At 36.6% G+C, this 24,104-nt stretch overlaps 1 protein-coding gene across 1 annotated transcript in view; it reads right to left on the bottom strand.

The window, feature by feature from the left end:
* Positions 1 to 1,593: 1,593 nt before the first annotated feature.
* pappab (pregnancy-associated plasma protein A, pappalysin 1b) overlaps positions 1,594 to 24,104 on the bottom strand; it is a 130,169-nt gene continuing 107,658 nt past the window's right edge. The window contains exons 17-22 of the mRNA XM_073841297.1: positions 21,722 to 21,914; positions 21,184 to 21,331; positions 19,634 to 19,749; positions 13,710 to 13,781; positions 11,372 to 11,470; positions 1,594 to 1,698 (exon numbers count right to left, since the gene is read on the bottom strand). Coding sequence (XP_073697398.1) covers positions 1,594 to 1,698; positions 11,372 to 11,470; positions 13,710 to 13,781; positions 19,634 to 19,749; positions 21,184 to 21,331; positions 21,722 to 21,914 — 733 coding nt within the window. The remainder of the gene's footprint in view (positions 1,699 to 11,371; positions 11,471 to 13,709; positions 13,782 to 19,633; positions 19,750 to 21,183; positions 21,332 to 21,721; positions 21,915 to 24,104) is intronic.

A 24,104-nucleotide genomic window follows, 5' to 3' on the forward strand; every position in this document is an offset into this window, starting at 1 on the left:
CATAGCATTAACACATTCGGTTCCAAAGAATATGTGTATTTAAGTTTGGCAATTTACGTGGATATGTCAATATAATAATGCTAAATTTATACATCCGTGCTTGTTTCAAAGAAATCCTATATCTAATTATTAATATTAATTATTTTTATCAAACTGCACCAGACAGGAAATGTGAACTGAATAGCACTTTATGGATTTAATATTACTTAAGTAAAAGACGAATTTCACTTTGATTAATTCAGTTTCATCAAGAATGCAAATAACTTTTGTTAAACGCTAAACGATTGTTTAATAAATAAATTACCCTTGAAGAACATCCTTCTTCATTTACTGAATTTCAATTAGCTTTGGATGTTCAGCTTAGATCATTTTTTTTTATTACATTAAAGAACAGAATGAAACCATTACGTCAATTACTATGTGAACTTTGAGGGTCTATACAAAAACCACCTTTTTTCTGCAGAGGGGAACCTGTTAGTATATCTACGTGTATGAAGCTGTTTGCATGTATATGGGTATATGAATGATAAAACTGCATTTTGACCAGAGGTAAAATCTATGGCAGACTGCACTTGAACTACAAACTGTCCATAGACAGAATTGGCTGCATGGCCACAGCAGCAAAACTAGCAGCAACAGCTGTGCTAACACAACTTCTTTCACAAGCTCTCTCTCTCTCTGGATGTAACTGACTGGATCAACACCTCCTCTGATGATTTTTCGGCATCAGATTTGTGCATTTCTTGCTGATATACAGGATTTCGTGATTTAGGGCCACAGCAGCTGCACTCGTACATCTTCCTATGCACTGTGAAACATTCCCATCATCCCTCGATGTTTCATACAGGCGCTGAGGGTCATCAGCCAGATTTTTTTTAATTTAATTTTTTTCTCCGTATTGAGTACGAGCAGCTCAAACATTCAGAGGAGTTCAAGCCATTCGCGTGACATAAATTTGGATTTGACGTTAAGGTCCATCTTTGATATCTGAATTGATAAATTGATAAGCAGTTGATACAAGAGGACACAGCGAATGGCTAAACTGTCATGGAGACAGTCTCGGAGGTCAGGTAGTTAAGAAGGGGCGTCGTGAAAACATCGGAGGTCCTCTCATTCACCGATTGGCTTAAGTTTGGTGGTCTTGATTTGACTCGACCGGAATCATCCCATTTTTTGACTAGAGTCAAACATTAACAGCTGCATTTTTTCCTTTACCCCCCTTCTTCCTCTGGCTCTACATTAAAACAACATTGCCATGGTTGCGCTTTACAAATAATGATCAATGAAAGCAAACATAAAACAACAAAACTGTCATCCCAAGCTTGTTTGAGCTTTAGTTTGATGACATCTATGGTTGCTATTGCCATAAGTCATTCATAAAACTTCCACTTCTTGTCCTTTTCGAAACCTGTTGTTGATGTGTTTGGTTGGTTGTTTGTTTTTGAGTGTCATACCCTCTTAAGCTGTTGCTGTTTGATGAGGAAACGAGGGCATGTTGGAGTGCGGTGTGAGTGGAAAGGCCCTCTTATAAGCAGCATGTAGAGAAGAATGGTTTCCCAGCAGGCCCCCTTGGTGCCACGAGGGGTACCGAGCTCAGCCAATGGACCGGTGGCGGACACCTTTGTTGTTCTCCTGGGCGTCTGGGTCTCGGCACGCACAGTCTTCTCGAATGTCACATGACATAGGGAATGGAATCACCTGGCACAGACAAAATATCAAAGAGGGTTCAGTCCAAGTGCTTCAAGTGATGATCTCATTTACCATTTTACAGCTATGTTAAGACAGCAGACAAGACGTGAACGTGTTTTATTAATCATGTTTTGGAGATTCTGATCTAAGGGATAGTTCATCCAAAAGTTTTCCACAATTTACTCAACCTCATACCTGTATGACTTCCTTACTTCTGGTAAATATAAAAGAAGACATACTGAAGAGTGTTGGAGTCACAATTGGACACTGGACCAAAAAAAGTAAATGATGACAGAATTTCCTGATCATTTACTCACTCCCCTGTCGTCCAAGATGTTCATGTTTTTCTTCAATCGAAAAGAAATTAAGGTTTTTGAGGAAAACATTCCAGGATTTTTCTCCATATGGGTTTAGCAAGTTGAAGGTCCAAAACGTAGTTTCAAAGGGCTCTACATAATCCCAGTTGAGAAATAAGAGTCTTATCTAGTGAAACAATCTGCCATTTTCTAAAAAGAAATAAAATTGTATATACTTTTTAACCACAAATGCTCGTCTTGCACTAGCTCTGCAATGGGCATGTTCACGAATTACGTAATTGCGTTGGACAGGTCACGTTAGTTGTCGTCATGGTTAGTTCTACATCTGTGAACTTTGGTTCAAAAGGGTAAGTAGGGTAGGATCTCATTTTCTCCATTTTCAAAATCTGTGTGTTACCTTTTTTGTAAAGGGCGTTTGACTTTCTTTGCATGTTCGCTTTGTAAACAGTAGATCAGTACTTCCACCTATGTCATACCTGACTCTTCCAACGTGATTACGTAATGCGTGAAGTCGAGCTAATCCAAAACAAGCATTTATGGTTAAAAAGTATGTTAATATAAATTATAAAATTAAATGTATTTCTCGGCTGGGATCGTGTAGAGCCCTTTGAAGCTGCATTGAAACTGTAATTTACACCTTCAACCTGTTAGCTCCCATTAAAGTCCGCTATATGGAGAAAAATCCTGAAATGTTTTCCTTAAAAACTAAATTTCTTTTTGACTAAAGAAAGACATGAACATCTTGGATGACATGGGGGCGAGTAAATTATAAGGAAATGTTTATTCTGGAAATGAAATATTCCTTTAAGTTAGGAAGAAAGAGCAATTAATAATAATAATAATATAAAAATCTATAACCAAACCATCACTTTAGATCTTCCTATTCTTTGCCAGTTGAAAGCTGCCACTGGCATTCAAATCTCTACATAAATAGAAATCATAAATTGCATATGAATAAATGTAAATGTCAGCAGTTCAAAGAATGAAAAACAAGAAATGGAAACAAAGCTGTTCTTGAACTTTCATGTTCTTCGTGTGAACTTCGGTTCAAAAAGGTAGTTCGGGTAGGATGAAAAACATCTCATTTTCTCCATTTTCAAAATCGTCCGACATCAGTGTTTTAACTCTTTTTGTAAAGGTCGTTTGACTTTCTTTGCACGTTCGCTTTGTAAACACAGGGTCAGTACTTCCACCTATGTCATACCTGACTTTTCCAATGTAATAACGTAATGCATGAAGTTGAACTATTCCAAGACAAGCATTTGTGGTTAAAAAGTTTTTTTTTAGAAAATGACAGATCGTTTCGCTAGATAAGACCCTTAATTTCTCGACTTAATTATCAGGAAATTTTTATTCGGGAAGTGAACTAACCATTTAAGTTAAGTTAAGAAAGATCAATCTTCCTATTCTTCACCAGTTGAAAGCTACCACTGGCATTAAAATTTCTAATAACAATATTTGTCAGCAAATTTTACAGAAATAGAAATCGTAAATTGCAATTTTTCAGTTGCTTTGGATAAATGCATCTGCTGCACTGAAAAGTGTATTTAGATTTCACAAATAATTTCAAAAGAAATGGCATGTAACAATGAGTTAAACAATAATTTGAAGAAGAAAGACAGAAATAGTATTTTTTAAATCATACTTATAATAAATATATATTTTAATTCACAAGCTATTTTTTTAAGTGCATATGAATAAATGTAAATGTCAGCAGTTCAAAGAATGAAAAACAAGAAATGGAACAAAGCTGTTCTTGCACTTTTATGTTCTTCGTCTGTGTACTTTAGTTCAAAAAGGTAGGTAGGGCAGGATGAAAAACAAATTTTCTCCATTTTCAAAATCGTCCGACATCAGTGTTTTACCTTTTTTTGTAAAGGGCGTTTGACTTTCTTTGCACGTTCGCTTTGTAAACACAGGGTCAGTACTTCCACCTACGTCATACCTGACTTTTCCAATGTAACTATGGGATGCATGAAGTCAAACTATTCCAAGACGAGCATTTGTGGTTAAAAAGTATAGAATTTATTTGACTTTTTTTAGAAAATGACAGATCGTTTCACTAGATAAGACCCTTATTTCATGACTTAATTATCAGGAAATATTTATTCTGGAAGTGAACTAACCATTTAAGTTAAGTTAAGAAAGATCAATCTTCCTATTCTTCACCAGTTGAAAGCTACCACTGGCATTAAAATTTCCAATAACAATATTTGTCAGCAAATTTTACAGAAATAGAAATCGTAAATTGCAATTTTTCAGTTGCTTTGGATAAATGCATCTGCTACACTGAAAAGTGTATTTACATTTCACAAATAATTCCAAAAGAAATGGCATGTAACAATGAGTTAAACACAATAATTTGAAGAAGAAAGACAGAAACAGTATTTTCTTTTAAATCATACTCATAATAAATATATATTTTAATTTACAAGCATTTTTTAAGTGCATATGAATAAATGTAAATGTCAGCAGTTCAAAGAATGAAAAACAAAAAATGGAAACAAAGCAAGTTTTTTTAAGAGACAACATAATTGAAAATGGTAGGAAAATTCCTTACAGTTGACCTTGGTTGATATTGTGGTGAGATGGGATTTATCAAATATCGGTCAAAACTGTTCTTGCACTTTTGTCAAATTAGATACGGTGGAAGCTGAACGCGTGTGGCTTTAATGATGTTGCTGACCAAAGCACAATGTGCTCTCACTTTATAAATAACATTATTATCTTTTTATTTATTCTAACTGCTCTACCATTTGGGAAAACGAGGATGCGGAACACTGCGGTTTTTAAATCACTGTTTGTCAGCGAAAACAACTCCATAGAACCACTAGTCTCCAAAGAATGGATTTCACTTTTTGAGAATCTGATCCACACCTGCACTTCTACTTTACATGAACCATTAACAATGCGACGGTATGCTCATCTCCGCTTGTTTTTCCTTTTGATGTCAAACAGAAAGAGGTAACTTTTCAGTCCCTGTGAGCTATACTGTATGCGCGCACTGTTAGATCTGTGCGTGCACGCTTGGATCCGTGCGAGCACAAAATGAAAAAAGAGGGAACGCAAGAGCGTATATGTGTACAGAGGAACAAGGGATCTCTTGTGTTCGGAGCGCTGAGGGAAGGAATGCCCTCTCCTTGCCCTGTGAAATACACAGGCCTTTCCTATTGGTGTCCCCATCCACTGTAGGGGATTTTCCCAACTGTAAATCTAGTCCATTCATAGTGCCCACAAACTCTGGCTGACAACATTCCCTCCATTGCCACACTCCTCATTACAACCGACCAACACTTCTCCAGTTGTTAAGTGTGCGTGTGTATGTGTGTCTTCAAAATGTTTTCGTTGCCCTCAGCCATCCCTGAATTGTTTCCAGGGAAAACAAACAAAACACTGCAAAACAAAAATCTTTTGTGAAAAAATACTGGGCGCTTTTTTTCTTCAGGTTTCAACAACAGTACAGTGCAAAGGCAAAAGCGGACACTGCATCGGAATGGAGTTGTAGCTGAAATTAGGTGTCTTAGATCAGAGGTTTTTAAACATTTTGATGCCAAGGTCCCAGAGATATTGTACTTAACTACAACTAAAACCTTCAGAAAGAAAAAAGAAAGAAAGAAAGAAACATTAATTGAAATAAAACATAAAAATGTTTTTTAAAATATATTATTATACAATAAATTAATAAAAAAAAAACTATACAGACTTCTTATTATCATTAATGGCAACTAAATTACTAAAACTTTAACTAAAATGAAAATTATATGAAAATATCAAAAATACAAAATTTAAATTATTTTAAATTAAATTAAATTTAAAAATTATTTTTTTTTTTAAATTAAAATAAAAAAATATATATATTTAAAAAGACACTCTGGTAACACTTTACTATAAGGTTCATTAGTTAACATTAGTTAACTAATATTAACAAAGATTAATAAATACTGTAATAAATATATTATTTATTGTTCAAAATAAGGTGTCTTGCTCAAATTGTAAAGTGTTACCGACACAATACTATATGTGAAAAGTATTCAGCATATTAGAGAAAACATGCTTTTGCAAAAAAAAAAATAAAAACAAACAAAAAAACTTCTATATTGTTATTGTACCAAATACAAAAATTAGAGATTAAAATAATATATGTATTAAATAAAATATGTATTAATTTTATTATATTTTACTTTTGTTTTAAACTATTTTTTTACTTCTAGAATGGAAAATGGTTAAGCAAGAATACTATGAAGTCCAATTATCTGTGGCACAAACAGCGCAGGATGAGTTACCCACCCGCTACAGTTAATATGCTGTTTGCTTCCAAATAAATGACTTCTAAATTGACGTTAGGTGACGCCAATGCAAGCAAACTTACTTTTAATGTTCGGTTCATGCCCCTGAGACCATGACATCTGGATAGTATAAATATCAGCATTTCACAAGAGTCAGACAAACTCTGACATAAGCTTGAAAGAAGTGAGGTTGAGAAGTCTGCAGGAAGCTTTTGACAGTAAGCTGAGCTGTCAGTGCACTTTTCCTTCAGCAAACCTTGCAACCGCTGAATGTTCTCACAACATCTGACCTTTTCTGTACTGCTGTCATTGGGACGGTGGTAGAGGAACCGTGATTCCTCCAGTAGCCTCAGTAGATTTGAACAAATGTAATGAAGCTCATTTAGAAATGATTTGATATAGTTTGTTTTTGTCGCATTGAAATGTTTAGGTGAGTCAAAACACAAATTTTACACAGTGAACTGAACAACTGGCAATCTAACACAGTACCAAGACTGTTTGAGACAAAAATAAACAGAAAATGTTCTTAAAAACAAACTCTAAAATATACTCAAATTCAACTGCACATTGTCTTTATAGTTTGAATGTTTGGTTTGTAAATGTCTCTTGAAATCTGACGGTAGCCAATAATTTACTGCACAAACAAACCATTTTAGCAAGTTAATGTACTCTGCATTTGTGTTGGAAGCACTAGTTGAGATCCTACAACTGACCTATGACAATATTTTCTGAAATCCTATTTCCATATTACTCCTCAGTGCTCTCTACATAATGTAAAGAAATGTAGTTTCATACACAGGGTGCAATTCTACATTTTAAGCTACATTAGATCTGCGTTCAACGGAAATCTGGAGGACTTTGGTAGAAAATTGTTTAGCGGCACCATTAAACACATCAACTAGAAGCAAATTTAGTTCTCCCGTCATGACCTCAGCTCTAAAATGGAAGACCTCATCATTACAAGGCAAGGATTCAAATTCTGGTCATCCTCAAGTCCAGCAAACTAATAGGATGCTTTGTGTCAATGTTGCTTTTCTGTCTGCTCGTAGCACGTCAGAGGCCCGGGTTAGTTTTTCCTAATTGCTCTGTGGGGCTTGTGAGGGCAGTTATCCGCTATTGATGGTGCATTTGGGAGGAAAAGACCTTGGCTGACAAGAGCCCTGACAAATACAAGCAATGTATACTGAGTTATTGGAACACTGGATTGAAAAACATACAGTCCTTCCAAGGAAACAATGAAAACAGCCCACCGAAGACCACCAAAAAACGACACAAGCACACAGAGCTCCAGGGGAAGCCACCAAATTTTGTTTGCTAAAACCAATAAACCATCAAATGGGGGGAGGAATCAAAACTTCATCGCTGTGCTGTCTGTTAGGACCTGACATGACCCCGATCTACAGTAAATGTCCTCTTTCAGGTCACTGTGGAAGATGATATCTTTGCGGCTCCTGCACGAAATCAAAGCAAAATACAGGTATCTGCCAAAGAAGGAACAAAAAGTATATATATATATATATATATATATATATATATAATGTAATTACAATGTAGGTCTTACGAAAATGACAACATGGTTTATTGCTTAGCATATGTTTTTTTGGGAGGTTGAAATATTATTCTTAAAAATGCTGCTGACCAGTCGTACATTGGCAACTAAAAATGTCTGCCATTTTCTCAGACAAGCTTAACTTGGCTCTTTCCTAATGTGCACACTTTGAAAGTGTACAAAATATTAAAAAATGTTTTTGATAGAAGCCTCATGCTCACTGAATAAAAAAATAAAAGGTTATTGCAACTTCTTGCAAATGCAAGTTTATATCTCTTAATTGTGACTTTTTTCTCAGAATTGCGAGATAAACTCACAGTTCTGACTTTTTTCTCAGAATTCTGTGATATGTGACCATGGACCACAAAACCAGGGTTTTTGAAATGTATAGATTTATACATTATTTAAAAGCTTTCCATCGATGTATGGTTTGTTAGGATAGGACAATATTTGGTTAAGATTCAACTATTTCAAAAATCTGGAATCTGAGGGTGCAAAAAAATCTAAATATTGAGAAAATCACCTTTAAAGTTGTGTAAATTAAGTTCTTAGCAATGCATATTACTAATAAAAAAATAAGTTTTGATATATTTACGGTAGGAAATTTACAAAATATCTTTATTGAACATGATCTTTCCATGATATCCTAATGATTTTTGGCATAAAAGAAAAATCTATAATTTTGACAAATACAATGTATTTTTGGCTATTGCTACAAATATACCAGTGCTACTTAAGACTAGTTTTGTGGTCACATATAAACTCGCAATTGCAAGTTACAAAGTCAGAATTGTACAAATACATAAATTAATTTTGTATAAATAAATGAATAAATAAATGTACAATTATACAAAATATACAATATACAAAAATAGTCAAAAGTGTTTGAACAGTAAGACTTTAAGAATTCTCTTCTGCTCACCAAGCCTGCGTTTATTTGATCTAAAATACAGCAAATGCAGTAATATTGTGAAATATTAAACTATTTAAATGAAGTGCGCTCTATTTGAATATATTTTAACATTTATTTTATTCCATCATTACTCCAGTCTTCAGTGTCATATGGTTCTATCATTCTAATATGCTGATTTGCTGTTCAGGAAACATTTTTAATTGTTATTATCATTTTTTAAAAGTGATAAAACAATTGTGAGTTCAAAAGTCCAATTTTGAGGGAACAAAAGGCTGATATGTTCTCAGAATAGCGAGATTGTATCTTACAATTTTGACAATTGTGTGTTATAAAGTCAGAAATGCGATATATAAACTCCCAATTCTGAGAAAAATAGTCACAACTGTGAGATATAAACTCACAATTCTGAGACAAAAGTAGAATTGTTTGAGTTTATATCTCCCAATTCTGACAAATAGTCAGTTTGTCTAGCCATTCACTCTCAGAATTGAGTTTATAGCTCACAATTCAGAAAAAGAAAAAAAAAATCGCAATTACCTTTTTTTTCACCAAGTCTGCAGTTCTTTATTAAAAATACTGTAATTAAAGTAATATTGTGAAATGTATATACATTTGAACATATTTTAAAAGATAATTTATTCCTGTGATAGAAAAGCTGAATTTTCAACAGCCATTTCTCCAGTCTTCAGTGTCACATGATCCTCCAGAAATCAAAGTTCAAAAGAACCGATTTTGTGAAATACAAGTCTTTACTGTCACTTTTTATCAATTTAATTAACAATAACACAAATAAATAAATACATACATTAAGGAAGGAAGGAATAAATAAATAAATAACACCTCCTGAGTACAGCCTGTTTGTGGTTTACTTAATTTTTAAGATGTCTCTTCTTTCACTTACAGTACATTATGAACACTAGAAGCACTGGGGCCAGTTGCAGATGGTTCCCTTTTTAGTTTATTTTAATAAAACTAGGTTCATTTGAAGTGAAAGCATCTTTTAGCACAGAAACTATACAAAAATGCAGTACCCAACTCACTCAATGAGGACAAAACCATTGATGCAAATTAACTATGTGTCACCCCTGTTTGCAAATATAGAATATCAGTGCAAACACATTATTTTTTCAAGGGAAACATCAACATGTTTTCATTTATGTAACACTCAAGATCATTGTAGTGTGGATAGTAATTAGTTCACAGCCCCATACTGAATGTATTGTAGAAACGTTAGGACCTTACAGTAATCACTTTCAAATGAGTCCTTTCTCTTTTCAGCTGACTGTGAGAAGTGTTGGCCGCAATTCTGATTGAAATTGCTCAGTTTAAGCATGTTAGTTTAACAAATTCTTTAAAAAATGCTTGCAATGTCACATCCCTGCTCACATAAAAATAATAATTTGTACCGTTTCATTAGTAAATTTTACTGAAAATCACGCTATTCACAGAGTTAAAGAACGCAGCCAAGAGAGGTGGAGCTCAGCACAGGGTCAACTAGGTGGACACGATAGCCATTACATAATGAAAGCATTTACATTATTACTCACCTAAAACTTCTAAAGACATGACAAAGATGAAAATGAAGCATTTATTGGCTTCTCTGAGCACAAAAATTACACCGGCCAGATGCACTTACCCTGCGGTGAAGCAATTTGCTCAATTATTTGCTTTTGGCAGCAAGCTTTCTGAATTCATACGTGAATATTGTAAAACTTTCTTTTGTTCTGAACTCGCAAAGAAAGTCAAACTCCTTATTTAGAGCCACTTACTGGCACAAATCGGGACTGACAATGTATCGCCCGGCTTCTGAGAGCAGGAGGATGTGCAGTTGGTTTTATTATTTGCTTGGGTAATCCTCTGGCGTGACAAAGCAAACGGCCCCCTGAGTTTACACGTTTCTATATGATTTACAGCTGTATTTAAATGTTAAGAGTCCAGTTCCAACTGCCGTTTCTAGACCTTTCACAACAAGTTGTGTACTCTGCCGGGAAATGCGTCATCACACATGCCAACTTTTTTTGTTTTGGCACCACGCGCGGGTAGAGCGATCCAGTGTGCTTCCAGAGTTCGCTGTTGTAACTTTGGAGAAGTTACTTCATTCTTTGTCTGTCAAAAGAGAAGTTCACTTTCTCTGGCAGCCAGGAAAACTTGCTCAAGGAAAAAGCAAGGGAGGATCAAGTGAAAGAGGATGACAAGTCCATTGGAAAAAGAACAGTACACAAGCGTGCAGAAAAAGCCTTTCTAGGGCTATTTACCACCCTCGGGATTAAGCTCACGGATCTTTCTCTTTGTTGGAAAGCGAGGTGAACGTCCATATGGAAATGCTATATGCAACCGTTTGTTGCTATGGCTTTGGAAAAACACCCAAACATATATGTGCGTGCTTCATCTACAACGTCTACAATGCATTGTGGGTAGGGTTCAGAGAGTTTCCCCCGCTTCTGTGGGTGTCCTTAAAAATTTCCTCTCCAAGGAGATAATTATTACAACGCAAGACGTATTAGTCTGTCTGAACCTGTAGTAACAGCGCAGATTATACACTTTACAGCTGTTTATTTACCAGTTCTTGAAGCGTAAACTAGGAATTCGACTAATTAGAATAATACAAAAAATATACCTTTTTGGTTTTTACAGTAGAATGGCAGCAGTCTCCTCCATCGTAGTTGCAGAACGCTCGATTGTTGATGGCGTCGCAGTAATTATCACCCATGAACGGCTGGTGAGAAACAGATAAAACTGCTCTGTTACATGCAATTACTAAATATATAAAGACAACAACATAAAATAAACTCTTCTTGTGGTTCATTGTCGAATAATAATGTGTTCTCCCATAAACTCCATCAATAAATTCATATAAAGCCAGAAAGCACGAAATAAAGAGACAGCCATTCACACTTGCGTACATCCACAACTGTGTAAAAATAGACACACAGACTTGAGTCTGTTGCAATTATGTTGCCCTGGAAAAATTGAGTTAGTATTCCCGGGCTTGTGGATGGTGGAGGCCGCTTTTAATGGGGAAACCGAAGCCTTATTAAACTTATATGTGTCTCCCTTGGGAGTTACTACACATTTCCATCTTGACAGGCACAAAAGGTTGCCCAACACACCTGTGACCTTTTCCAGTTTGAAATCATCTCTCTGGCCCGACCCAAAAGCTTTCAGAGGGCCGCTAATTGCCACCCATTGAAACTGGGTCAGGATGAGTTGGGTTCAAAAGTCTGCCGCTGTGGCCCGAAAATAAAAAATGGACTGGTCATCTCACAGCCACAGCAAGACTTGTTATAAATGAGAGAGAGGTGCAGATTAATCACACTTTCAGAATAGCAGCACAGTGTCTTTGGCAAGAAAAGTCGCGTGGGCTTTGAAGAAAGGATGTTTAGTGCGGCATACGTAAAACCGTCAGTTCGGTCATTTCAGTGGCAAATGATTTTTCAACAGCTCTTTCTACGAGAAGACACAGTAGCTGTTTCTTTTTTGGGAAGTTGGGAACGTGATACTCGCTAAATGAGGTTTCCAGGTTCGTCTAAAACGCAAAAAGAAAACAAATTGCCCTTAAAAACAAAGGTGGTAACAAATCCCACTTGTCTGCTTTTGTTGGCCCTGTTAAACCTGACTCAGATTAGGCTAGACTGGCCCAAAGAGCAAAGGAGAGGAAGACACTAAGCACAGCATGTTTATTTATGTATTAGACTTCAAAGAGCGTGAGAAGATGGCAGAAACAACTGTTCAAGGTCAGGCTCCAGAGAACAGACCTCCATGATTGCATAGAGCTTAGAGCTATGGCTGGGAGATTACCTTGAAACCACTGTCAGAGGCATAATGTTGTTATTACGCGAACTTACAATGGGAGTTCACATATGGTGTACAGACAATTAACTGAATAATTAAAACACATTCATTAAAAAAATTAAGATAAATCATATATAATACAAATTAAACAATAAAAATTTATAAAATAAATGATTTTCAAAAAACAGCAGATATATACATTAATATATACAGTTGAAGTCAAAAGTTTACATAAACTTGCAGAATCTGCAAAATGTAAATTTGTACCAAAATAAGAGGGATCATGCAAAATGCATGTTATTTTTTATTAGTACTGACCTGAATAAGATATTTCACATAAATGACATTTACATAGAGAACACAAGAGTAAGTAATAGTTGAAAACGCTGTTCTTTTGAGAAATCCTTCAGGTCCCACAAATTATTATTATTTTTTTTTTAGCATTTTTGTGTATTTGAACCCCTTCCAACAATGACTGTATGATTTTGAGATCCATCGTTTCACACTGAGGACAACTGAGGGGCTCATATTCAACTATTACAGAAGGTTTTTCATTTAGTACTGCCCTACAGAAGATACTTACATGTTTCCCAGAAGACAACATAAGTTTAATTTACCCTAATCTTCAAATTGAAAAAGTTTTTTTTTCTTAATGCATTGTTTCCTTCTGAAGTGTTTCCTTCAGTGAGCGTTTGAACTTTCTGTAATAGTTGCATATGAGTCCCTTAGTTGTCCTCGGTGTGAAAAGATGGATCTCAAAATCATACAGTCATTATTGGAAAGGGTTCAAATACACAAAAAAGCTGAAAAACCAAAGAATTTGTGGGACCAGAAGGATTTTTCTGAATGTACAGTGGGCAGTTTAACTGTTCTGAAAAAACAAGGGACTCATGAAAAACCCAAAAACAAAACACAGCTGTGGATCATTGAGGTAATAACACAGTATTAAGAATCAAGTGTCTGTAAACATTTTGTGTGATCCCTCTTATGTTGGTAAAATAATTAACATTTTTTGCAGATTCTGCAAGGTGTATGTAAACATTTGACCTGTAAATATAATAAAATAACAACAATTTATAAAATTTAATAAAAAAAAAAAATAATAAAAAAAAAAAAAATATATATATATACATATGTGTAGAAATATGCAAGGTAGGTCTTACTTCGCATCCCTTTATGCAATGAAGGGCCTCTGGGTTGGGGTACCACTTTAGTCCCATGGTGCATACAATGTTCTGTATAAGAGAATATTGACAGAATAATAAATTTAACGTTCAGAGTTAACAATGTTCAGTGGGTTCAGACAATACAGTTCTATTAACTAAAACAAACAGCAGCCACTTTAAGGACTGACACTGTAAAGTAAATGCTGAATTTAACATTAACTAAGATTAATAAAGGATGTAAAAACATTGTTTATTCTTATTTCAAAATAACTCATTTTAACTAATAAACCTTCTCGAAAGTGTTACCGAAACTCCAATTTTTCAAAATTTCATGTTTAATTTGGTGTGTTATTTGGCATTTATTTGTGTATTTATTAACTGTGAAATTTACCATCAATTTCTCAGGGAAATTGTTTCAGTTAAATTGACAAGAAAATGTATGTGATGAAATGTATGTATGTGAGGTGTTCTGAGCATTTTAAGCATTTTTCTTTAGTGCTCTTTGTGGCTGCTTACAAGTCAGACCTCAAAGTGTCTGTAATATTCTGATCCCTACATTTAAAACTACGTTGAATGATTTTTGACTCTTATCTGGCAACCCAAAACCTTGAGTTTGTTTACCTAAAAAAGTAACAGCACAACTTCCCTCAGTAAGACTTGTGATTTGAGGCATTGCTAATATCTACCACACAGCACACAGGATGTGTTACGTGCTAAGGTTCAGCACAGAGGGTCAGGGGTCTGTTCAAACCCTTCACAAGAATCGCTAATAAGCCTTCAGGCTGGCAGGGATCTCAGTCTGAATGTGGAGAACATTTGCTCTGTTTGTTGACAGATTTCTTTGCCTAACACACAGAACACAAACAAATAAAATCCTCTATGAGCCCAGTGTTCCGGTGGTGATGCTTAAATCAGCTAGGAATCAATGAAAGAGCTCGACTTGAAGGATTACAGTCTTAAGAGCTTGGCTAAGTAGGGGACTCATTAAACTCCAGGAGTGCTACCAAGCTCCCACCCCTACTGAGGAAAGCGAAAGGGAGGCGGCGGACCTCGGCGGCTCGGCCTCCTGGGTGAGCACAGGTAGAGAGGATGTTTGGAGAGGTGAAATGACGCGGTCTGGGGGAACTCCAGATGCAATGAGGAATGGAAAGGCTGAGCGTAAACAGAACATTTCCAAGAAAGCAGGCTGTCGCCCTGCTGGCCAACTGTGGCCATCCACACACACACACACACACACACACACACACACACACACACACACACACACACACACACACACACACACACACACACACACACACGCTTAGTATTCAGTGTCACACCGAGGACCCAAGCGGCTTGTTTACTCAAGGCCTAATTTAAACCGTCTGCTCCTGAACTTGTGCTTGTTTTTATAGTTGCTCTGCAGGCCTGAGCTGCACCAGTGCTACCTGCCTTATATTAAATAGACTTTTATACTATCTGTATCAGAGGCTGTTTTACACTTTTTAAGGACTTTCGTATTTTCCGTCCTATACAGTTAAGACACAACATTTCCTATTGGGTTCCAAGCTCGTATGGTCTGATTTATGGAGAACTATGTGTACATACAGCAGGATGTTTCTTTCCAAGTCTCGGAATTTGAACGCTATCAATAAAATTGACAGAAATAAATAGCGCAGATTCGATCTCCAACAAATTCCATGAAGAATCTCCAAGGACCATGTTGGGTCAATCCCCTTGTAAGGCTGATTTATCCTGAAGAAAAGCTACGATATGGAGGATTAGGCCTGGAGGAAACTATAGCAGGGCGGTAAATTTGTTTGTGCTTCATAAAGCTCCGCTGCAGCTTAAACAATCAAGTAAAGAACCACATGGCACAGACCACATCGAGAAAGAACGAAAAGCATGACCACACCAAAGGACATCCACAACAGCACAGAGGAGGAAATGCAAATATGGAATGAATAATCCAGACAACCTCATAACCACTGGCGGACATGACGTCACCCAAAAATGTCATTCAGAAGTCCATATATAAATGAATGACATGGTAAATGCGGAAATGGATATTCCTTGAGACCTGTCTGGCCTCTGTGACCCTAGCCACAGCTATTGATATACTGTCACATGAAAATCACTAGTTTCCACAAACATACTGAAGAACGAGCCACACTTTTGTCTCTTCCCATGAGTTCCAACGAATCACAGGCTGTTTTTGAGGTTGGCATCTGTCAGCAGGACACAAAGCAAAGACCTTACCATTGAGATAAAATCACTTGTTTCTCATCTTACACAATCGAAGGACTGCGAAAGTGAGTGTTAGTGAGAGGAAAGACCCATTTGAATGCTACATCTGGAATATGACAATGGTTTAAAGAGTCACCATGTCGTCATGGCAAAGGTTTAGCATTCTTTGGTCATCGCTGACCGCAGTTTGAGGTGAAGAGAAAACATTTGCTTTGCCTGTTCATCATACTCATCATTTCTAAAGCACTCCAGGTCTAGCCTGTGACTCTTTCAGGAAATATGAAAAGGAAATATGCGTTATTACTGTCTCAAGCTTTTGTTTGTGTCTACTACATATTTTGTGACAAAAGCTTCCTGAGGGGAAGTGCCAGAGTATTGGTCATGTCCAAACATATTAATGCAGCCACATCATCATGTTGTTATTGTACAGATGGAATGATTGTTTGTGGGTCTGACAATTATTTGCTTTGGAGCAAAACCTCCGTCTTGCGTTTCTTTCACCTTCCTCCAGTCATGCTCCTCTGAAGTATTCCAGAAAGCAGGTTACGTGACATCCAGTGAGGGAAAAAATGATTTGATCCCCTGCTGATTTTGTACATTTGCCCTCTGAGAAAGAAATTATCAGTCTATAATTTTACTGGTAGGTTTATTTGAACAGTAAAAGACAGAATAACAACGAAACAATCCAGAAAAAAAACATATTAAAAAATGTTATAAATGGATTTGCATTTTAATGAGTGAGATGTATTTGAAGTGAGAAGTATTTGATCCCTCTATCAGTCAGCAAGATTTCTGGCTCCCTCTTTTATGCAGGTCACAAGATGAGATTATGGGCACTCTCTTAAAGGGAGTGCTCCTAACCTCAGCTTGTTACCTGTATAAAGACACCGCAGAAGCAATCAATCAATCAGATTCCAAACTCTCCATCATGACCAAGACCAAAGAGCTGTCCAAGGATGTTAAGGACAAGATTGTAGACCTACACAAGGCTGGAATGGGCTACAAGACCATCACCAAGCAGGGAGAAGGTGATAACAGTTGGTGCGATTATTCACTTATGGAAGAAACACAAAATAACCCTTGGTCTGGGGCTATATGCAAGAAGTACACGGGAGGATCTTGTCAATGATCTCAAGGTCCCCCTGCTCAAGAAAGCACATGTACAGGCCAGTCTGAAGTTTGCCAATGAACATATGAAGGATTCAGAGAAGAACTGTGTGAAAGTGTTGTGGTCAGATGAGACCAAAATCGAGCTCTTTGGCATCAACTCAACTTGCCATGCTTGGAGGAGGAGGAATGCTGCCTATGACCCCAAAAACCCTACCCCCACTATCAAACATGGAGGTGGAAACATTATGCTTTGGGGGTGTTTTTCTGCTAAGTGGACAGGACAACTGCACCACATCAAAGGGACAATGGACGGGGCCATGTACCGTCAAATCTTGGGTGATATCCTCCTTCCCTCAGCCAGGGCATTGAAAATGGGTCAGGGATGGGTATTCCAGCATGACAATGACCCAAAACACACGGCCAAGGCAACAAAGGAGTGGGTCAAGAAGAAGCACATTAAGGTCCTGGAGTGGCCTAGCCTGTCTCCAGACCTTAATCTCATAGAAAATCTGTGGAGGGAGCTGAAGGTTCGAGTTGCCAAACATCAGCCTAGAAACCTTAATGGCTTGGAGAAGAACCTGCAAGAGGAGTAGGACAAAATCCCTCCTGAGATGTGTGCAAACCTGGTGGCCAACTACAAAAAATATCTATATATCTCAAAACTTTGATTTTTTTGCACCCTCAGATTGCAGATTTTCAAATAGTTGTATCTCAGCCAAATACTGTAATATCCTAACACAATTTCCTCCTCAGCACCTTATAATCACTGTTTTGCTTTAGTAACAGTTTAAAGGAACACTCCACTTTTTTGGAAATAGGCTCATTCTCCGACTCCCCCCCGAGTTAATAAGTTGATTTTTACCGTTTTGAAATCCATTCAGCCGTTCTCCTGTTCTGGCGATATCACTTTTAGCATAGCTTAGCATAGATCATTGAATCCTATTAGACCAATAGCATCGCGTTCAAAATTGTCCAACGAGTTTCCATATTTGTTGTATTTAAAACTTGACTCTTCTGTAGTTATATCGTGTACTAAGACCAGTGGAAATGCAAAGCTGCGAGTTTCTAGGCTGATAAGATTAGGAACTACACTTCCATTCCGGCGTAATAGTCAAGGAAGTTTGCTGCCGTAATATGGCCGAAGCAGGCGGAGTATTATCAGAAATGAGTTCCCAGCTAGTTTAGCATTTGCACATGTGCTGCGTGGTATTACTGCTCCTGCTTCAGCCTTATTACGGCAGCAAACTTCCTTGACTATTACGCCGGAATGGAAGTGTAGTTCCTAATCTTATCAGCCTAGAAACTCGCAGTTTTGCATTTCCACCGGTCTTAGTACATGACATAACTACAGAAGAGTCAAGTTTTAAATACAACAAATATGGAAAATTGTTGGACATTTTTGAACGCGATGCTATTGGTCTAATAGGATTCAATGATCTATGCTAAGCTATGCAAAAAGTTATATCGCCAGAACAGGAGAACGGCTGAATGGATTTCAAAACGGTAAAACTCAATTTATTAACTTGGGGGGAGTTGGAGAATGAGCCTATTTCCAAAAAAAGTGGAGTGTTCCTTTAATATTGAATCTAAAGGGTCTAAAGGGGGAATCTATTAGACTGTGGCTGTCATAAGCTATCAAATACGGCTTTACTGAGCTAAACGGCTATGGCTCAAGCTGTGATATAAACCAAACACTATTGGCTGTTTTAAAAAGGGGGACAGGGCTGCTTGATATGTCCCACCCTGCCTTCCTATTTCAGTTGAAATTACGTCAACACATAAAATAATGCTGCACACTTCAGTGAATCTTAATCACCATTAAACAAAAGAAGAAAGTAGTAGTATGTTGTGCGTCTTTTTAGCATTCATTTCCATGTAGACCGAGATTGTGTGTTCTGTTGAGAATGTCTTGTGTGTAGTTCTCCATAAACGTGCTGAGCTCACTGAATGTACTCCCAGACATGTTTTTGGAACCAAAAACTGTGACTAAGAAACATTTGGGTTAGAGAGTTTGGGGTTTATGTGACGGTTAGTTAACCCTGCTTTCCTAGGAACAGGGAAAGGGCAAATGTCACCAGTGTGTGTGCGTGTGTGTGGTCCAGTCTATTTCAGTCAGGTAAACATAATGATGCATTTGATTTTATAACAGCCTAGAGCAAAAATGTATCATGCTCATTTTTGTTGTTAATGATCAATCTGGGCATTAATCTCTAAGCTTTAAGTACCAACTGCTGACTACTCTGGTGTGTTTGCATCTTAAGGTGTTTATTTTGACTACTTTTAGTGCTTAGGTTATAACCCTTTGCTGAACTATCACACAGTAGATGATTTCTAAGAAGTTAAGTCATACTCGTGTGTTAAAAAATATTCCATGGTGTTAAAAATAGGTACTGAATTACGGAAATGTTTGAAGGTTCAGCTTCTACTATGACCAGGTTCTCAAACATTCACTAAACAAATTCAGTGTAACATTTATCAAAAATAAGGCAAAGTTTAGAAAATCAGATACAGCTAAGGAGACAAAACATTTATGATAGTAAAGCCCACCCAAATCTTATTTTGTTTGTGATTTGTACTCTTACCTTAACTTTGGGTGGGTTCCACCAGTGGTCTTTCATCACAGCTGTAACGCTCGCGTTGCTGGGCAGGAAGACCACACTGCTGCTAGCATCTCTACAGGCCACCTCACACTCCTTCCCTGTTGGGCATCACAGACAGGTGTTATTCATGACCAGACATCCACCTCAGGGCAAATTTAATTGACTATTATGATCATTAAGAATGTCTGAAAATTTTTAATTTTAAAACTCAAACAAATTACGTAAATAAAAAATTGCATTTATTAGTACATGTATTTAAAGTACATTACCAGTCAAAAGTTTTTGAACAGTAAGATGTTTTATGTTGTCATTAAAGTCTTTTCTGCTCACCAAGCCTGCATTAATTTGATCCAAAAATATTTTTACTATTTAAAAAAAAATGTTTTCTATTTGAATATATTTTAAAATGTAATTTATTCCTGTGATTAAAGCTTAATTTGTAGCATCATTAGTTCAGTCTTTAGTGTCACATGATCCTTCAGAAATCATTCTAATATGCTGATTTGCTTTGCAACAAACATTTTTTATTATTATTATCAGTTTTTAAAACAGTTGAGAATTTTTTTTAGGAAAGAAATAATAGAAATTAATACTTTTACTTAGCAAGGATGCTTTAAATTGATCAAAAGTGATGATAAAGAGATTTCAGATAAATGCTGTTCTTCTGAACTTTCTATTCATCAAAGAAACCTGACAAAATGCTACTCAGCTGGTTTCAACAGAAAAATAATAATAAAAGTTTTTGAGCAGCAAATCAGAAAATTAGAATGATTTCTGAAGGATCATGTAACCTGAGTAATGATGCTAAAAACTAAAAAAAATCACAGAAATAAAGTTCATTTTAATATAGTTTCAAATAGTTACTTTAAATTGTAAAAATATTTTAAAATTGTACTGTACTTTGGATTAAAAAAATTCATCAAAAACATAAAAAATCTGAACATCAAAAAACTTTTGACTGGTAGTGTATGTATATAATCAAATATAAAGTTCACATTGCAAAGTATAAAGCAAGAAACATTTTTTATTATTATGAATGTTGAAAATAGTTGTGCTGCTTAATATTTTTGTGGAAACAGTGATAGATTTTTTCAGGATATTTTGATCAAAAGAACAACATCAATTTAAAACAGAAATCCTTTGCAACATTATAAATGTCTTTACTAGCTTAAAACGTGAGGATAGTTTAAATAAAGATTTCTCTACAAACTGTTAAATAACCTGACAGATAAAACTGACTATAGAAGAGAGAGAGTTTATATTAATGGTTACTACACTGCCCCGCAAAGACAGGACACATTAACTACATTATTTAGTAAAAATTCTGTTATTACCAAAAATCAGCTATCTTTTACTGTGTGACAGATTGGTGTGACTCAAAAAATCTTTGATTAAGTCAGAACAGAGTAATCCAAATAAAATCATCTTGTTGTAGTTACACCACCCTTGTGGCAATGTTGAGAATGCAGGGCATACTTGTGTGTCCAGTGTGTGTTTAGGGCCTAAGAAGTGAAAAGCAGATAGACAGAGACCTATGCCATGTCCATCCTTGCAGTTGAGATGGATAGTTGGGCTGAGATTCTGCGGAAGGGAACACTGGCCTGACAAGTTAGGGCAAAGACGGAAGGAACCGGTCCAGTTTCCGTCCTTTCTGCATCGGATCACATTGGTGGAAGGACCCTGGAGAAAAAAAGCCAACATTTCTATTAATCACCATAAAGGAACCATCACCACTTGGCAAAAAAAACAAAAAACATGTGTGGTTGAATATAAGGGTGGAGGCCAAAAATGGGCATGACCTTATGGTTTAGTTGCCCACATTACGTATTAGAAGCCGTGTAGCTGACGAATGAAACAAAGCACATGTAAAATCTGTCAGTCTACCAGCCATGCTGCTGATGAATCCATCATGATGCTTAAAAGTGAGTGATAGGGTGCGCGTGATGAATGGAAAGCGCTGCAGACAGTAATGGGAGGTGATGGACTGAGATGCTGATGGAGGGAAAGAGAAAACGAGGAGAGGAGAGAGAGAACACGACAGACCTGCTTGCAGTGGCTGTGCTGTCTCACCGTGTGGTTAGCCCGGTTGCAATCGATCCAGCAGTCGCTGTTGAACTGAAAGCCGTTTGTGCACTTGTAGGTACCGTGGAAAATGGGAGGAGGCGGCTCACATGTGACGGCCACACACTCACCCGACTGCCAGGTTCCATCCTCCGTACACTGCCGCTTAAACGCACGCCTGTGGTACATCACAGGCACTGACCTGCAACACGTTCAGTAACACAAAGAGACACAGATTCAGCAGAATTCTCTATAATAGTTTTTGAATATGTCAAAGCTGGAATACACTGCACCGCTTTCGCCCAGATTTTTGCACTGATTTGCAGTCTGAAAGTATGAAAGGCAATTCCGCCACGTTAGAAAAAAATTAATGCCTCAGAAAGTCGAAATTATGACTTAAGTCAATTACAAGAAAAAAGTCGAAATTATGACTTAGGTCAGTTACAAGATAAAAAGACTCTGATTCAACAGAATTCTCTATCATAGTTTTTTAAGTATGTGAAAGCTGGAATACACTGTACCGCTTTTGCCCAGATTTTTGCACTGATCTGCAGTCTGAAAGTATGAAAGCCAAAATCCATACCTTAGAAAATCGAAATTATGACATACTTAAGTCATGATTACGAGATAAAAAGATAATATGACTTAAAAAGACGAAATTATGAAAGAAAAAAAAGTTGAAATTCTGAGAAAAAAATGATGACTTTATTGGTCACAGGATACTGGTCTAATGATAAACGGGAAATTCCACAACGAATTATCTTGGCTTAAAACAGACAAAAAGAATATACCCCAAAATATAAACGCAATGCTCTGAGTTGGACGTTAAGCAATGTCTTGGGGTAGAAATACTTAACATGGATTAGTGGAAGGAGAGAGTGATAAAATTATAAAAGGCAAGCTGATGAACCTGGAATATCAACACAACGTGCTAAATTTAAGCACTTTCTTCCTATAGAAAAATGTAATAAAGAATTAACACTTAACGTGAGACTTTGCGTGTGTTGTGCTTATATTCTGGCCACATTTGCCTCTACATATGTGTAGTCTAAACATATACATTTATTTTCATTCATTTCACTGTCTTCTATTAAGCCACATACGTTCTACCCCAAGAAACCGATTAACATGCAGTGTGTTGCGTTCATATTCTGGGGTATTCTGCTTATCTGTAAATGGTATATGCTAGGGCTGCACGATTAATCGCACGATGTTGTGAGGCGCGTTTAGTCAATGAAGCCGGTCCTTTGATTAGTAGTAAATCTCCATCACGTGCGTTCAGCTGGAGCAGCAATTAATACACAGAGACGTAAATCACTGACAAGATACGCCAAATCACGCTCAAAATCGAATGCGATTTTGAGTGCGATTTGGCATAGCTTGTCAGTGATTTACGCCTCTGAACGCTCCAGCTGAACGCACGTGATGGAGATTTACTACTAATCAAAGTACCGGCTTCATTGACTAAACGCGCCTCACAACATCGTGCAATTAATCGTGCAGCCCTAGTATATGCTTTATTTAATTTGTTTTGGAATGACCTGTTTATCATTGATCACTATCATGTGACCAACAGTCAGTTTCAATTTAAGTCATAAATGCAACGTAAGTCATAATTATGAGATAAAGTCAAAATTCTGATTTACGTTAGACTTTTAAGTCATAATTTTGACTTAAGGCATTTTTTTTTTCTTACATGGCGAAAATGGGCTTTTATATGAAAGAGTTGACACTAGTTGCTGAAAGTCACAGTCTGTCTGCAGATTTTGGATAGTTGGAGTTGATAGATTTCACAGAAAATGATGTAAGGCATGATTGGGGCAGATTTTTTTAGCTTCAGACTAGGGCTGTCACTAACAATTATTAACAACTATTTTAAAACACACCATTCTAATTTGTCATGCATCTTCTAGCAACATGGGATGTGTTTCTATGCGAGTTTGTTGTGTTTGTAATGACTTAAAGTCTGGTATATTTAGTGTATGATTTAGTGTATAATGTATGATGTTTCCTAAATCATATTTTAAAAGCCATGTAGTGTATTCCAGCCTTAAAACATCTTTTATTAATTGGCTGCTCTCAGAATAAAAGAGTCATGGACCACCCAATCTGTTCATGGACCATCTGATGAATACTGCACTTAAACCTGGCAGGCACTTTCCAAAATGACAAGCTCTAATCTGATTGGCTGTCTTTCCACAATTTCTGGGTGTCAGGGTGTACAGGATTTTACCAGTCAGCAAATTATCACCAAATAAATATCTATCCATTTTCTAAACCACTTGTACGTAAGTCGCAGGCCAAATAAAAATCCAAAGTAGAGTATAAAATGACTGTATATTGCACTTTTCTGAATTATGAGTATTATTTGGTACTAATTACATTTGATTGC

The sequence above is a fragment of the Garra rufa genome, chromosome 5 (genome assembly GCF_049309525.1).
Source record: "Garra rufa chromosome 5, GarRuf1.0, whole genome shotgun sequence".
Classification (NCBI taxonomy): Eukaryota; Metazoa; Chordata; class Actinopteri; order Cypriniformes; family Cyprinidae; genus Garra; species Garra rufa.